We start from the raw sequence: 15927 nt of genomic DNA on the forward strand, positions 1-15927 counted from the left end.
CAGTCGTTAATGTCGAGCCCTGAATATTGCGTTACTCAAGTGTATCAACATATCTTCTTACATCACTAGCAGTGTTGTGTATAATTAACTAGACTGGCTGACTGGAGGCAAAATATAGTTTTCCTGTCAGCTCCATGGGATGGAGAAAGTTCCCTGCCTTTTCCAGTGAGTTCGGGGATCCTGTAGTGAAACCGACTGGGAGCCTTATCAATCAATGCAGATACAGTTAATACATTCAAAAGAACACATTTACAGCAGGATACTTGTATGATTTGAACCGTAAACAAGCACTGTTCTTGTCTTCATCACACTACATTTGAGTAAAAATTATTAAAAAAAACAAAAACACTTGTAACTGAAAATGTACTTCCAATTAAAAAAGTACCCGGGCGAAAGTAAGAGGGCGCAGCGCCAAAACCTTATTTACTTATATAAAATTGCCAATAATTAAATGTAAATGTTTAACAAAAATGCAGATGTACAGGTTCATCTCTGTATACCTGTACTTCTCTCACTTTATAATCAAGTAGTCAACCGTGACAAAGAAAGGGGTTCCTACATTTTGCCACCTTATGTGGGCGACTATGTCTCAGGGGTAACTGTGTGTACAAATCAGAGGGTCAGGGGTTTGATCCCTAACCCCTGCAGTCAACATGTCCTCGGGAAACATTCAGTATCTTGTCTCTTGTTCACCGGTGTTAGTGGTCGGCTTGTGGAAGGAGAGCCGTGCTGCGTGGCTGCTGGCTTCTCTCCCAGAGGATGCATCTCTCTTAATCTGCCGGGCTGCTCTTAATCCTTCCGGAGGTTTCAGGCTGCTAACTGAGTCTGTGAGCCTGCTGCACCACCTAAAGGCTTCTCCCGCTACACAAGTGTTTGACGGGGCAGAACAGTAGCTAGATGTAGTCACTTTCCAGCTTTATATCATCCTCAGAGGTGGGAAAAGTACTCAGATGTTGAACTTATAAAAGTGCCATGAGTGTAAGAATACTCTGTTACAAGTAAATGTCCTTCATTACTCAAGTACTCAAGTAAAATTCTAAATGATTAGCATTAAATATATTTAAAGAACTCATGTCCATTTCAGAACAATATACAGTGGGGCAAAAAAGTATTTAGTCAGCCACCAATTGTGCAAGTTCTCCCACTTAAAAAGATGAGAGGCCTGTAATTTGTATCCTAGGTACACTTCAACTATGAGAGACAGAATGGGGGGAAAGAATCCAGGAAATCACATTGTAGGATTTTAATTGGATGAATTAATTGGTGAATTCCTCGGTAAAATAAGTATTTGGTCACCTACAAACAAACAAGATTTCTGGCTCTCACAGACCTGTAACTTCTTCTTTAAGAGCCTCCTCTGTCCTCCACTCGTTAACTGTATTAATGGCACCTGTTTGAACTCGTTATCAGTATAAAAGACACCTGTCCACAACCTCAAACAGTCACACTCCAAACTCCACTATGGCCAAGACCAAAGAGCTGTCAAAGGACACCAGAAACAAAATGGTAGACCTGCACCAGGCTGGGAAGACTGAATCTGCAATAGGTAAGCAGCTTGGTGTGAAGAAATCAACTGTGGGAGCAATTATTAGAAAATGGAAAACATACAAGACCACTGATAATCTCCCTCGATCTGGGGCTCCACACAAGATCTCACCCCGTGGGGTCAAAATGATCACAAGAACGGTGAGCAAAGATCCCAGAACCACACGGGGGGACCTAGTCCATGACCTGCAGAGAGCTGGGACCAAAGTAAAAGGCTACCATCAGTAACACACTACGCCGCCAGGGACTCAAATCCTGCAGTGCCAGACGTGTCCCCCTGCTTAAGCCAATACATGTCCAGGCCCGTCTGAAGTTTGCTAGAGAGCATTTAGATGATCCAGAAGAGGATTGGGAGAATGTCATATGGTCAGATGAAACCAAAATAGAACTTTTTGGTAAAAACTCAACTAGACGTGTTTGGAGGAGAAAGAATGCTGAGTTGCATCCAAAGAACACCTACTGTGAAACATAGGGGTGGAAACATCATGCTTTGGGGCTGTTTTTCTGCAAAGGGACCAGGACGACTGATCCATGTAAAGGAAAGAATGAATGGGGCCATGTATCGTGAGAATTTGAGTGACAACCTCCTTCCATCAGCAAGGACATTGAAGATGAAACGTGGCTGAGTCTTTCAGCATGACAATGATCCCAAACACACCGCCCGGCAACGAAGGAGTGGCTTCGTAAGAAGCATTTGAAGGTCCTGGAGTGGCCTAGCCAGTCTCCAGATCTCAACCCCATAGAAAATCTTTGGAGGGAGTTGAAAGTCCGTGTTGCCCAGCGACAGCCCCAAAACATCACTGCTCTAGAGGAGATCTGCATGGAGGAATGGGCCAAAATACCAGCAACAGTGTGTGAAAACCTTGTGAAGACTTACAGAAAACGTTTGACCTCTGTCATTGCCAACAAAGGGTATATAACAAAGTATTGAGATGAACTTTTGTTACTGACCAAATACTTATTTTCCACCATAATTTGCAAATCCATTTTTTAAAAATCAGACAATGTGATCTTCTGGATTTTTTTCTTCTCATTTTGTCTCTCATAGTTGAGGTATACCTAGGATGCAAATTACAGGCCTCATCTTTTTAAGTGGGAGAACTTGCACAATTGGTGGCTGACTAAATACTTTTTTGCCCCACTGTATATGATATGTTTTATAATTATTGATCATTACGATACGATAATGCTTTATTGGTCAGATCAAGTCTGAAATTGGACTTGCATCACAGCAGCTCTTCGTAAAAGTCTTATACAATCATATCATCTATTGTCATGTAAATGTGTGGTTATCACAGGCACAGTTAGAGATGGACCATTGCCCATGTGTTATAAATTCCCCTTGTATGCCAGGGGAACCAAAAATCTTTGTTATGAACTACCTTTCAGGTCTTCATCACACTACATTTGAATGACTCCATATTCCTAAAATCATCAACTTAAAAACTGAACATTTAACAGTCAATGGTGACTTACTAATTGTCTCCATGTTTGTATGATAATAAAACATGGTACATCTATTACCGTGTCTTCTTTATAAAGCAGGTCACCGTTTAAATAAATAGTAAGTTATTTATCTTAAAAAACCAAGTGATGAAATGTTTCAAACTTTAAACAGGCAGACCTTTAACTAAATGCTTAGTTGGCGAGTTTCACTCAAAATAATATCCCATAAGAATTCCATAGTAATACCAGTTATGAATGTATGATGAAGACGAGCCACAGCGTACACACAGTGGTGGTGATAATGCTTCCCTCACACGTCTCTCTCCTAAAGCGGAAAGATAGCTTTGGCTCGGTTCCTCCATTACCATAAACACACACTCTGGTTTATTTATACAACACACACCCTCTTGCAGCCACAAATACTCACAAGAGCACTTCATGTGGATGTGTCCGCCGCTGAAAATAGTCCCCACACAAGCACTTCCGTAAGTTTGATAAAAAGTACAGTGACCAGCTGCAAGTAACTCATGAAACTATATATTTGTGTTTTTAAACCTGCAGTAGGAACCCTCACACTCAGGGACAGGAGACGGACTCACACACAGTTGGTTGATAATTGTCAGGTTTTTTGGCAATAAAACATATCAGGGCTGGGCGGAATGAAGAAATAGTATACCAAAACTAAATGTCAATATTCATGTGGTGACAATATTATAGGGTTGACCATTGGTTCTTTAACAATATATTTACACAATACGTTAATACAAAATAAATAAAAAAACATCATTTATGTGGATTAGTTCAGTAACTACAGCAAAAAAAAAGAGAGCCGTAAGAAAAGTCTTTTTGCAAATTAAATCAAATCCCTGCAATGCAGCTTTTAAAAATAGGAAGAAAATACAGTTATGATATTACTATGTCGAAAACATCGAAATTGATATATTGTATTTACAGGGTTCTTACTAGGGCTGTACCGAATATCCGTTCGTTGGAGTATTATTCGGGTTTCAATTTCATTATTCGGATATTCGTTTTGTTTGTTTTTCCGTGTTTTTTCCAAATTGAATTTATTGAAATCTCCAATATCAACGTAAGAGCTTGTGCCTCTTCGGGGGGTGCTAACACTTAACCATAAACGTTACCGTTTACTTTCTCCGTCTTTATATGTAGATATTACTTTTCTCTCCGTTAATCTCTGTTACGTTGTTTCCATAGCAACAACTACTTCCTGTCAATTGCACTAACTCTCCTTCAAAATAAAAGCATGTCCATAAATAGGAAGCCAAGCCAAATTACACTTAAGACATACAACTGCAACGAAAGTAACAAACACAATGCGATATCCTTTTCAATTTCAAAGAACACAAATTTGGGTTACATTAATAAATAACTATAAAACAACAATACTGTAGAATAACAAAATGAATGCCGTGAATACACCGAAATACACGTGTTGAAGCGGTTCGCTGCGGGCCGAATATTCGCTGTTGATTACTACCGAATACCCGGAGCCCGAAAAATGGTATTCGGGACAGCCCTAGTTCTTACGGTCATTAAAAACCTGGAACAGTCATGGAAATTCAAAATGCTAATTCCAGGACCTGGAAAAGTTATGGAAGACAATATTTCCCCAAAGTTTGGGAAAAGTCATGGAAATGTAACCAAAGTTGCATCAAATATAATTTATATTTATCTAATTGCCAAAATAGTAATACTATAATGATAATAAATACTGTATCGTATAGTAATGAAACGTAAAATGGCATTTAACTGACGAGGTGTTTTGCTGGTGAGAGATTTTAAGTTGCTTTAGCGTGTAGAAGCTAGTAAGCTATTTGATTTGTTTTAGATAGGCACAACATGTTTGATATGCAGACCTTATTTTCCTGTTCCATGTTAAAATAAACCATTTTCAGTGGTACCGTTGAGTAATTTCTTTGGTCATGAAAAATTAGGTAAAGGTCATGGAGAAGTCACTGAAAATCATTGGTGAAAAAGTGTATGAACCCTGTATTTACTTTTGTCTATAACGTCTTGCGTAGACATTGAGTTGGATCTTCATGTAACAATGAACACTGATATCATCAGTACGTCTGGGATAGATTTTTATTTCACAGGACATACTATAAAAAATACTACCAAAGTCTATTAGGTAGACCCTCCAGAAAAACGCGATTCTGCGATCGCAGAATTTCCCGCATAATCAGCAAAATGGCGCAGATTTTTAAAAAGCCGCATATTTATCAAAAGGCTGCATAATCCCCGCATTTTTCAACACAAAGTTGAAAAAAAAAGTTAACTAATCTTGACGTGAAGTGATGATGATGCGCGACGTCATCAGCTCGCGCATCACAGAAGGTAAACAACACCGTAGAGTGAACGTGTGGAGCTCACACGAGAGTTTCTCTTCACCAAGATGAAAAAATCTAATCCATCTCATTTACCGACGAACATATCTGCTAAAGACCGGGCAAAGCAGTACCCCGATGTCTTGCATGAAAGTGGGGGGGAAACTATTCTGCACCCCGTGCAACTGTGTGTTGGAGCATAAGAGAAAATCCACGGTGACGACCCACTATGATTCATTCAAAGATTCGAAAATGCTTTCTGCTGCTGCGGACAAGAAAGCCAAACAACTCACGTTCACCGAGGCATCGGCCTCCAAAACCCTTTTGAGGGCTACAAGAAACGAAGTGAGTAGCCTACAAGATTGAAGCTGGTCAGATAACGAGCGAGTAAATGAAAACAGAATGAGGCGGAGAAGTGTGTGTGTGTGTGTGTGTGTGTGTGTGTGTGTGTGTGTGTGTGAGTGTGAGTGAGAGAGAGAGTGTGATTAAAATAGCCCAATTGCTTTTACAATAAATAAACATTGAATGTGTTTAATTGAATAGTAAAGGGGTTTAACGTTAGTGGCAGGTTGTGTGTGAGAGAGAATAAATAAATAAGACAGCCCAATATTGATTTTTTTTTCCTGCATATTTCGCAACTTTCCGCATATTTTGCAACTTCCCGCAATTTCACCGCATAAAATCACATAAAACCCCGCATGTTTGATCGCATAATCAAGGATTTTTGCCCGCGTTTTTCTGGAGGGTCTAAATAGGTAAAAATGTATCTCTGTTACTTTTCAAGATCTAAAAAAAAAGGTAAACACATTTTTGAGCATTTGTGGATAATGGTCCACAGTGTGAGCAGGCAGGGGAAGAAGAGACTCTCCCACACAGGAGCAGCTTGTGTGCGATCTGAAATTGAAATGTCAGGCCGAACATGTGCCTGCAGCAAGAAGAAACACTCTCTGGCTGTCGTCCTCAGTGCTCGTTATTATGACCAAATGTCACCTCCAGACCCCGGATTTTAAAAGTGCAGCTTTCAGCAAACCAATGCTTTATTGCATTTTCTGCAGCTTTATCGTTTTATTAAATCCTTCATAGGTCGGTAGTCACATTTAAGGCGAGACACCCCAGATGAATAGGGTCATTCTTTTAACTTAAAGATATCAGCTAGAAATGTATCCAGTTAACTACTTACAATAAGGCAATTGTTCTTTGTATTACAAGTTTTCTGAAATAGCATGTTTAAATGTGCAAATGAGCCATTATCTCATTAAATATGTGCATATTTTAAGGAACCGAAATCTGAACTTTGGATAAAGCTAGGTTCAACATTCTTGTTTCATTTTGTAGTCATTTTAGTATCTAAGGCTTTTACAGAAGGGATTTTGGATATCTCTTTTTATCACTCCATAAATCAGAAAATACTGTCAACAGCCCTAAAATATCCATTTTCACCATGTTTTTAGGTATAAAATGTTATATAATTCAGGCTATGAATGATTTATGAACAAACCCTTCTGTAAAAGCCTTCATAATATTGATAGGAATATAACTGGAAGGTTTGGTGTATCTACGTGCTACTGAAGTGGACATTTCAAAAAAACTCATTTTGAGAAAACGACCTTTAAAGATTGCTGTGTGGCGCTAGCTAAACCCTCCTGTTCTTTGGATGATAGCTTGCGCATCGACGCACTCCGTGAAGGTATTTCATGTTCGGGGTCATTTATATTTTGTATAACCTTGCTTCGTGCAAGTGACAATTGCTCTCGTCTTCCCTGTGAAAATTTTTTTCGCCGTTCTTTTGCCATTCCGAGATATAGATTTCTAACGGAAAGCTAACCATGAAGTGTTTTAGCACACCACGTGACGCATCTGAACGAATCACGGTGTCAGACATTGACACCAGCCAATGACATTTTGTTTCTTGGTTTAAGACCCCTTTGTGCTTTCACGATTGGTTGCTGATACAAAGGAAATGACAATATTTGGATCCGATGAGATTGTGCAGGAGAGACGGAGCTTTCCAACGATACTTCTGACTACATGGTGCAAACAGCTGTCGCGGTACTTTATGTTACGTTAGAATGCTAACTTTTTGTGAATTTAGGAGAATTCTACAGACGCAAATAGACAAACTATAGTAAAATAAACACTTAAATGTGTATTTTGTACGTTTTCCTTCCAAAAGCCTGAAAGAAAACATGTTATGGAATCAAAATAGCGCAAAATCGACCATGAAAAACGATGTTTTTACCTGCCGTTTCTCGCCTTAAGATCAACATCTCTTTTTCATTGAGACCCATGTTAAAAAAAAATTGCGTGTGTGAATGCAAATACAGAAGTACAGCCTTTTTACTTGAGGATGTAATCTCATATTTTTTGGCACTCAGTGTTTGCAGCCACTTCTTCCAAATTCAAAGTGAAAAAGAGGTTCATCTAATGTTAAAATGTCCTCTGATCTCAAAATGAGAGCACAGAGTAGTGCTATCTAGGTAGTAAATGATAATAAAATGAATAAATACACTTCAGATTCTTGTAAGATACGTTGGTGAGTAAGACATTTATCACCTGTGATAATACAGAGTCCAGAGGCTTTGAGGTGGAGGGATACACGTGTTGAAGCCGTGTTGCACACATGTCTCATGTTGTCCTAACTTTTTTGTTTCAGGAGAGGAGAGTGTGTTCAAGTGTTCGGTTTCCAGGGAGACTGAGTGCAGCCGTGTTGGGAAGCAGTCTTTCATCATCACACTGGGCTGCAACAGCGTCCTGCTGCAGTTCTCCTCACCTGCAGGTACACACACACACACACACACACACACACACACACACACACACACACACACACACACACACACACACACACACACACACACACACACACACACACACACACACACACACACACACACACACACACACACACACACACACACACACACGGCCAACACAACAAGGCTGGGAGATGTACGAGAGCCTCTATAGAGCGGTGCAGTGACGATGTCTTTTTATAGGCCGACTTGGAAGTTAGCATCACAAGGGCTCCCTCGACAAAAAGCAATGGAATTTATCCTCTGGGTTTTTCAATGTTCCAGAAAATAATCTCTGACAAATACATGTTTATGATACACATTTTGTTCAGCAGGATAATCTCCACATATAAACAGCACTTTAATAATAGTTTAAGAACAAATCCAATCACCAAAAGTAAGTGTAGGCGATAAACAACCTATATTGCGGTCACACAACTGCATGTCAATATCGCTAAGCTAATGGCGGCTAGCAGTCAGTTTGATGACGTTTAGTAGTCTCATTTAGGCACCTGTTAACAGTAGCTGTTTTTATGGCCCATAGAAACTTCAGACGTTCACCAGTGGAGTGCTTACTGATTTTTTTTACTGTTGCAGAACAAAACATGAGAACATCTCGTAACCTTGTATAACCAACCACAGATCTTATTTTAGGCTGCTAACCAATAATTTAGTCAAAACCTTTACTTTACAACGTTGGAGCCCAGAAGTGCTTAGATGCCAACACATTTCTAGGTTTAGGACTCGTTCCTGCACCTCTCTATGTATGGTCTTATTCTTATATTTGCTCTTAATACTGAATGAAATAACCAAATATAACAACCAAAATAATCAGAAAACGATGGTACAAAGGTTCAGGAATAATGCTAGCAATATTACGGAACTATGCATAAGCACAAATTATGTTACAGAACAAAACATTTAAAATGTCTTCAGCTTGTGTTATTGTATCATTTCAGGCTTCTAACCAAAAACACTTCATAAAAAAAAGTTGACTTCCAGACGAGAAACAGGAAGTGCTAAAATGCTGACTCAATTCCTGGATTAGTACATAACCCTGCACCACTCCATGGGCTCCGGTTTAGAGGAACTTGTTACCCAACATTGGAATAATTAATTATTAAAGCAGCGATCTTCATTGCAATACCCTAAAGAAGTGTAATCTTCTCATTAAATATTCCACTTTATACTTTCATTTAAATGTCCATCTAGCTCCTTCCATTTTCAGCACTATTCTACCTCCGGTATATCAGAAGCAGCGTTTCCGCCAGGGAGGCATCTTGCCGTCATTTGACGCCCCTATTCAGCTCGGAACGCCCTGAACTCGAGCCAAGGGCGTCCAAAAATATTAATAAGAAGATCGAGAGTTTTTATCGCTTGAAATAACGAAAAGGACAAGGACATCCCTCTGATGGAGAGACAAAGGAGTCTGGTGGGATTATTTTCGGAGTATTAAGGATCGTTTCCCCGACATCGGCGGTGCCTGCCACAGGACAACACCGGGCGTGCAAGATTTGGACGCGATGAGTGGTGCTAGTGGAGCACGCCCGTGAACTGCGAGCACCGGAGCCTCGCAGCCGCGAAACTGAGGCTCCGTGGTAAACTGGGTAACATGAACATGAAGAGCCGTTTGGGAGCCGAAACAGCCGCGCTTCTTAGAGCAGGGTTTCCCAAAGTGGGGGTCGCGAGATGATTACAAATACAAATGGATTATATTTGTAAGGGCACCGTTAGGAATTTAACTGGAAGGTTTGGTGTATCTACGTGCTACTGAAGTTGAAATTTCGTACTCAGAGTAGGAGAAAAAACTCATTTTGAGAAAACGACCTGATTGCTGTGTGGCGCTAGCTAAACCCTCCTGTTCTTTGGATGACAGCTTGCGCATCGACGCACTCCGTGAAGGTATTTCATGGTCAAGGTCATTTTTCTTTTTTGTATAACCTTGCTTCGTGCAAGTGACAATTGTTGTCGTCTTCTCTGTGAACGTTTTTCTTCGCTTTTGCCATTTTGAGATTGACAAGAAGTGTTTTAGCACACCACGTGACGCATCTGAACGAATTACGTTGTCAGAAATTGACACCAGCCAATGAGATTTCGTTTTTTGGTTGAGACCCCTTTGTACTTTCACGATTGGTTGCTGATACAAAGGAAATTACCATATTTGGATCCGATGAGATTGTGCAGGAGAGACGGTGCTTTCCAACAATACCTCTGATTACATGGTGCAAACAGCTGTCGCGGTACTTTATGTTAAGTTGGAATGCTAACTTTTGGTGAATTTAGGAGAAACCTACAGACACAAATAGACAAACTATAGTATAAATAAACACTTAAATGTGTATTTTGTACATTTTCCTTCCAAAAGCCTGAAAGAAAACAACTTATGGAATCAAAATAGCACAACATCTCCTATAAAACCATTTTAACCTCTTAAGCCCCACGGACCCGGTTCCGGGGCCGAAATCGCGTCATTTGCAGCAAACAACGTCTAAGGAACCTTAACATTCTAATAAACTATGAATATTGTATATCCATATAACAAGAAAAAACGAATTTAACTGATCTTTTTCATTTTTTTTTCAAAAGAAACACACAACGCTAACAGTGAGCCTCTGAATTAGCCTAGAGCGAAAAATGCTAACCTATTACTGCACCGAAAATCACTCCTAGCTCCCTTATTACTTATCCTAGCTGCACATCCAACCCATCGTTTATTATCGTGAAGACACAGAATCTCACGGTGCCCACCTCAACACTGAAAGATACAAACTCGCGACGTTATCAACAAAGACGTACATCAAAACATGTGTTGCTAGGTAGCCTAAAACGCTAACATGGCTTACCTTGGTCTTTGTCTGGTCAAAACTGGTCTTCAATGGCATTAAAACGATAAAAACGATGCTGTAGTTAATCCATAGGTTAATATCCAATGTGACTGTGTCCCCTTTGAAATGTTCTGATCTATAAGCAATACAACTGCAATTCTGTTTTCAAATATCAGAGCAGGGATATTCCTACGCTCTGCAGAAAGATTGCATGTGCAAAGACGCACTTTTTTTTTAACATGAGTGTGTGCGGGACGATTTCCCTTCGATTCTATTGGCTCGAACGGTCAGAAAGAGATGTCACATGTCAAAAACGAGCAAGGGGGGCCAGAGATATGGAAAATCCACCCAAATGGCCCCAGAAGAGGTTTTTTTTGCTAAATCTGTCTAAAAAGGTCAAATATCACTTGTTTTGCATCAATCTTGATACAGGGTACTTATTATATGTTGTACTTTGGATTCCTAAAGCTTTTAGTCTACTAACCCATCATCCAAGGTTAGTTTTCACTATAGGTACAACATATTTTTTGGACGGACACTAAAATTAACAGTTTTTTACCATGTTCAATCTGAATTTTCTTTAAAATAAAAAACATCTATATTGATTCTGACTTTTCTACATCCAACTCACAGGTTTATCATTACTTTGAGAAAAAAGATTATTCATTTAACCCTTTTAGAAGGGAAGATATGGTCATTTGTTCTGGGAATGTCATTTTCGAGCCTGAAACCTGAAAAACAGGCTTGGGGCTTAACAGGTTAAAGACTGTTACAACAAATAAAAAATAAAGACACTATTTACACACAATATAAATATGTAAAAACATAACGCATGTGTTTAACCGTCTTTGACACACGAGCGTACAAACTGTTAGGCGTAGTTAAATTCATAATTCCAAACACTCACCATAACTTTTTCTGATGGTGTAATGTAGTATGAATTGTAATTGTTTGTGTGTTTAGACTTCCAGTCATTTTATAACCTGCTGAAGAACAGTCGCGGACACGTCAATGAGCGCTCCGTCTTCAGCGACAGAACAGAGGACTCCTCTGCTGTACAGTACTTCCAGGTGAGCGGCTCTCAAACACTGAACACATCACACTGCAGACATGACACTGAACTCACTCTGTTCTTAGAGGACTATCTATAGTTTCACAACGCTCATTGCATTCATTCATTTTTAAAAGGTTGGTTTTGGAACCTGTTTGAATGACTTTACAATTCAGAGGTGGGAAGTTACTAAGTACATTTACTCAAGTACTGTAATTGAGTAAAATGTTGAGATTAGGGCTGTCAAGTTAACGCGTTAATAATGCGTTAACGCCAAAAAAAAAATAACGCCACTAATTATTTTAACGCGATTACCGCATGTGTATTATTTTTTCCTCGGCCGCCCCGTAGTTTCAGAGCGCATCGAGTTTAAAATACCATCTACAAGCTGATGCTGACAGCCCCGCTCCTGCTGCCTGCTTGTGGCAGACCACACTTCCACGCTCACCGGCAGGCACCGACTGGCCATCGGGAGGACCGGGAGGGTGTGTGTTGTGTGGCCCGAGCGAGCGAGAGAGACCTTACGTGTATTGTTGTTGTTAGCATCTGGTGCTAGCTAGCTGCGCTAACGGATATAAGGAGCTGTTTAAATGAAAACAGGAGCGACATTTCGCCACAACTGCACCGAGCACTTGACTTTATGCAGGAAGCCAGACAGCGGGACATTGTAGGAGAAGTCAGCACACTCATGATTGCAGCGTCCAGGCAGCTCCCGTTCGAGCATATGCCTTGAGTTGCACATAGCTCCAACGAACACACACACACACACACACACACACACACACACACACACACACACACACACACACACACACACACACACACACACACACACACACACACACACACACACACACACACACACACACACACACACACACACACACACACACACACACACACACACACACACACACACACACACACACACACACACACACACACACACACACACACACAATTTGTATTGTATGAGAGGTTCCAGGTTGAATTGAGGCGGATATTTGTAATGTTCAGAGGTTGTTGTGTTTAATATTCATGAGAATATTTGTCATTGTTCAAATGATAATAAACATTAGCATAAAGCATATTTGTCCACTCATATATTGATAAGAGTATTACAAACTTGAAAAATATTCCTCTAAGGTACATTTAGAACAGAAAAATAATGTGCGATTAATTTGCGATTAATCGCGATTAACTATGGACAATCATGCGATTAAATATTTTAATCGACTGACAGCCCTAACTCAAATACAAGATGTGAGTACCTTTCCCACCTCTGCATACATTTTATTGATATAGACCAATATCACAAAGATCACCAATTTGTCTCGTGGCTGTACGGTGGCAATATTTTGAAATCTCTTTCCATACCAGCAGTTTTTAGACGTGTAGGGCTATTCATAATGCCCAGGTCTAACCCCGCCACTCCTTTTTAACTCAATCAAATAAAAAAAGATTACACTAAACTTGGATAAATTTACTTCTGACAATATTGAGATATTATACACATATCTTTGCAAATATTTATCTAATAATAAAACTAAAACAGGATCTGCTCAGAAGGGAACACAGGACATGTTATTTACAGAGGGATAGAAGTAAGATCTGTGAAGGAAGAAATGTGTATGTAATGTCAGTCCCATGAAGCCTCACTCTGAGCATTCTTTATTCAATAAACACTGACACGTTGTGTCCCACACCCGGGTTAACCTAGGCTTTTGACTGCAATACATTATGACTTTTTTCAACTTATTGAAATGTGAGGATATGTTTTGTTTGTCCTCCCTGAGGCTGCTAGCACAATATTGATTTATTTAGATAAAAAATGCATTAATGTTTTTGTCTCTGCAGTTTTATGGCTACCTCTCTCAGCAACAGAACATGATGCAGGACTACGTTCGGACAGGGACTTACCAACGGGCTATTCTCCAGAACCACACGGACTTCAAGGATAAGGTATACTTCAACTGCTGTATAGCTTATAAATTACACTTACAAAAAATAAGACTGCAGCCATAATATTCAGTAGCTCTACAGATAAATAGAAAAAGGGGTAGTTAATGAGTTTTTTTGTTTTTTTTCAAACTTCGGGGTCTGCCGGTTTTTCTTTTCACGAAACTGTGTCGGAGGGCTTCTTAACATTTAAAAACCTATTGTGTCATACCCACTTAACGGGAAGAAACTTAGCGAACTGACGATAAAAACATTTTTTTACCGAAACAAAACATAAGTCTCACAAGAAGCGTCTAAATGAGCCCTGAGCGAAAAAATGCTACCGCACTTAACACCGAACTTACGGTATAAATGCTTAACTTACTAATTACTTATCGGATCTGCACAAACAAGATATCAGCGAGCAAGCTGAGATTCCACAGATTCTAGGGGTATTAGTATCATCACTGAGCGATCAAAACTTGCGGCAGGGGAAGCAAACCCAGACATCACACAACGTAGCTTTACGGAGCAAACATGGGACATTGTCTTACCTTTGCTGTTGTTCTGATCAAAAGTTGTGTTCAATGGCATTAAAACGATAAAAACGCGGCTCAAGGTTAATCCAATGTGTCTGTCACTTTGAAATGATTACTGATAATCCATTGTCATATTTATGGCAAAAACTGAGTTTTCATATATAGCTATTGTGATAGCTACGAGAGTGTATGACAGCTTCCGGTTTTGGGCATTCTGGCTGCGCATCACTCTATTCTAGGGATGCCAGTGATTATTCGAATATTCGTTACAGTCTCCATAATCGAATATTATTTTTTAAAATCGATTTGATTTTATATATATATTTATTATTATTTATGTTTTTTTTTGTTTTTTTCTGGCTTAGTTTCAACCAAAATATAGACTAATGCTAATAATAGTAATAGTATTAATAATTGTAAATGGCCATTGGTCACACCACCAGTTTGTTTTACTGTAAACTTGGAGGAAGCCTGCGTGCAGAGCAGACTGCTGCTGCAGCACGCTACATACCGCCCCCGCCCCCACCCCCCCTCTCCCTCACACGTGCGACTAAAGATGAACAAAGCGGCAGGTAAAAATAGTTCCTCCTCGTGGAACTACTTACAACTTACAAGTCCAAAGGAAATTAAATGCAAGCTCTGCGAAAAGACGTTGGTCTATCACAGCTCAACCTCAACAATGCGTTTTGAGTGCATCCATTTGAAGATGCGCGATGCACAACACGCACAATTTATTTATTGCAATGCTGCTATTATTAATACAAGCTGTAGCCTGTATTTAATAATGGATTTTGATCATGGTCAGTTTCTGGCAACCCTACTCTATTCACCAATGAGTAATGTTTAAATGGATTTGAGGAACTTCCCCTCGATTCTATTGGCTCTAACGGTTAAAAAGAGATGTCAATCATCAAAATCGACAGATGGGTTCCAGAGATATGGAAAATGCACCCAAATGACCCCAGAAGTGGGTTCTTTTTTCTAAATCTCTCTAAAAAGGTCAAATGTCACTTGTTTTGCATCAATCTTGACACAGGGTACTTATTATATGTTATAGTTTGGATTCCTAAAGCTTTTAGTCTCCGATCCCATCATTCAAGGGTGGTTTTCACTATCAGTAATGTTTTCTTTTTGGACAGACACAATCATTTACATTTGTTTACTATGTTCAATCTGAATTTACTTTAAAATAAAACAATTCTATATTGATATACTTTTCTACATCCAACTTACAGGTTTATCAGTGCTTTGAGAAAAAAGATTATTAATTTACCCCTTTTTAGAAGTGAAGATATAGATACAGAGCCTGAGACGTGAAAAACAGGCTCAGGGCTGAACAGGTTGAGACTTAATCCTGCACCACTCTATAGATCTATCAGTGTGGGAGAGTTATTGAAGTGTATGTAAATCGCTTTGGATTAAAGCTTCAGCTTAAAACATGTA

At 39.5% G+C, this 15927-nt stretch overlaps 1 protein-coding gene across 4 annotated transcripts in view; it reads left to right on the plus strand.

Moving 5' to 3' along the window:
- Positions 1-15927, plus strand: part of carm1 (coactivator-associated arginine methyltransferase 1) — a 42699-nt gene that overhangs the window by 9760 nt on the left and 17012 nt on the right. For all 4 annotated transcript variants that reach the window (XM_034088965.2, XM_034088963.2, XM_034088964.2 and 1 more), the window contains exons 2-4: positions 7993-8115; positions 11920-12026; positions 13865-13969. In XM_034088965.2, the coding sequence (XP_033944856.1) occupies positions 7993-8115; positions 11920-12026; positions 13865-13969 (335 nt within the window). The remainder of the gene's footprint in view (positions 1-7992; positions 8116-11919; positions 12027-13864; positions 13970-15927) is intronic.

The sequence above is a fragment of the Pseudochaenichthys georgianus genome, chromosome 8, assembly GCF_902827115.2.
Source record: "Pseudochaenichthys georgianus chromosome 8, fPseGeo1.2, whole genome shotgun sequence".
NCBI lineage: Eukaryota > Metazoa > Chordata > Actinopteri > Perciformes > Channichthyidae > Pseudochaenichthys > Pseudochaenichthys georgianus.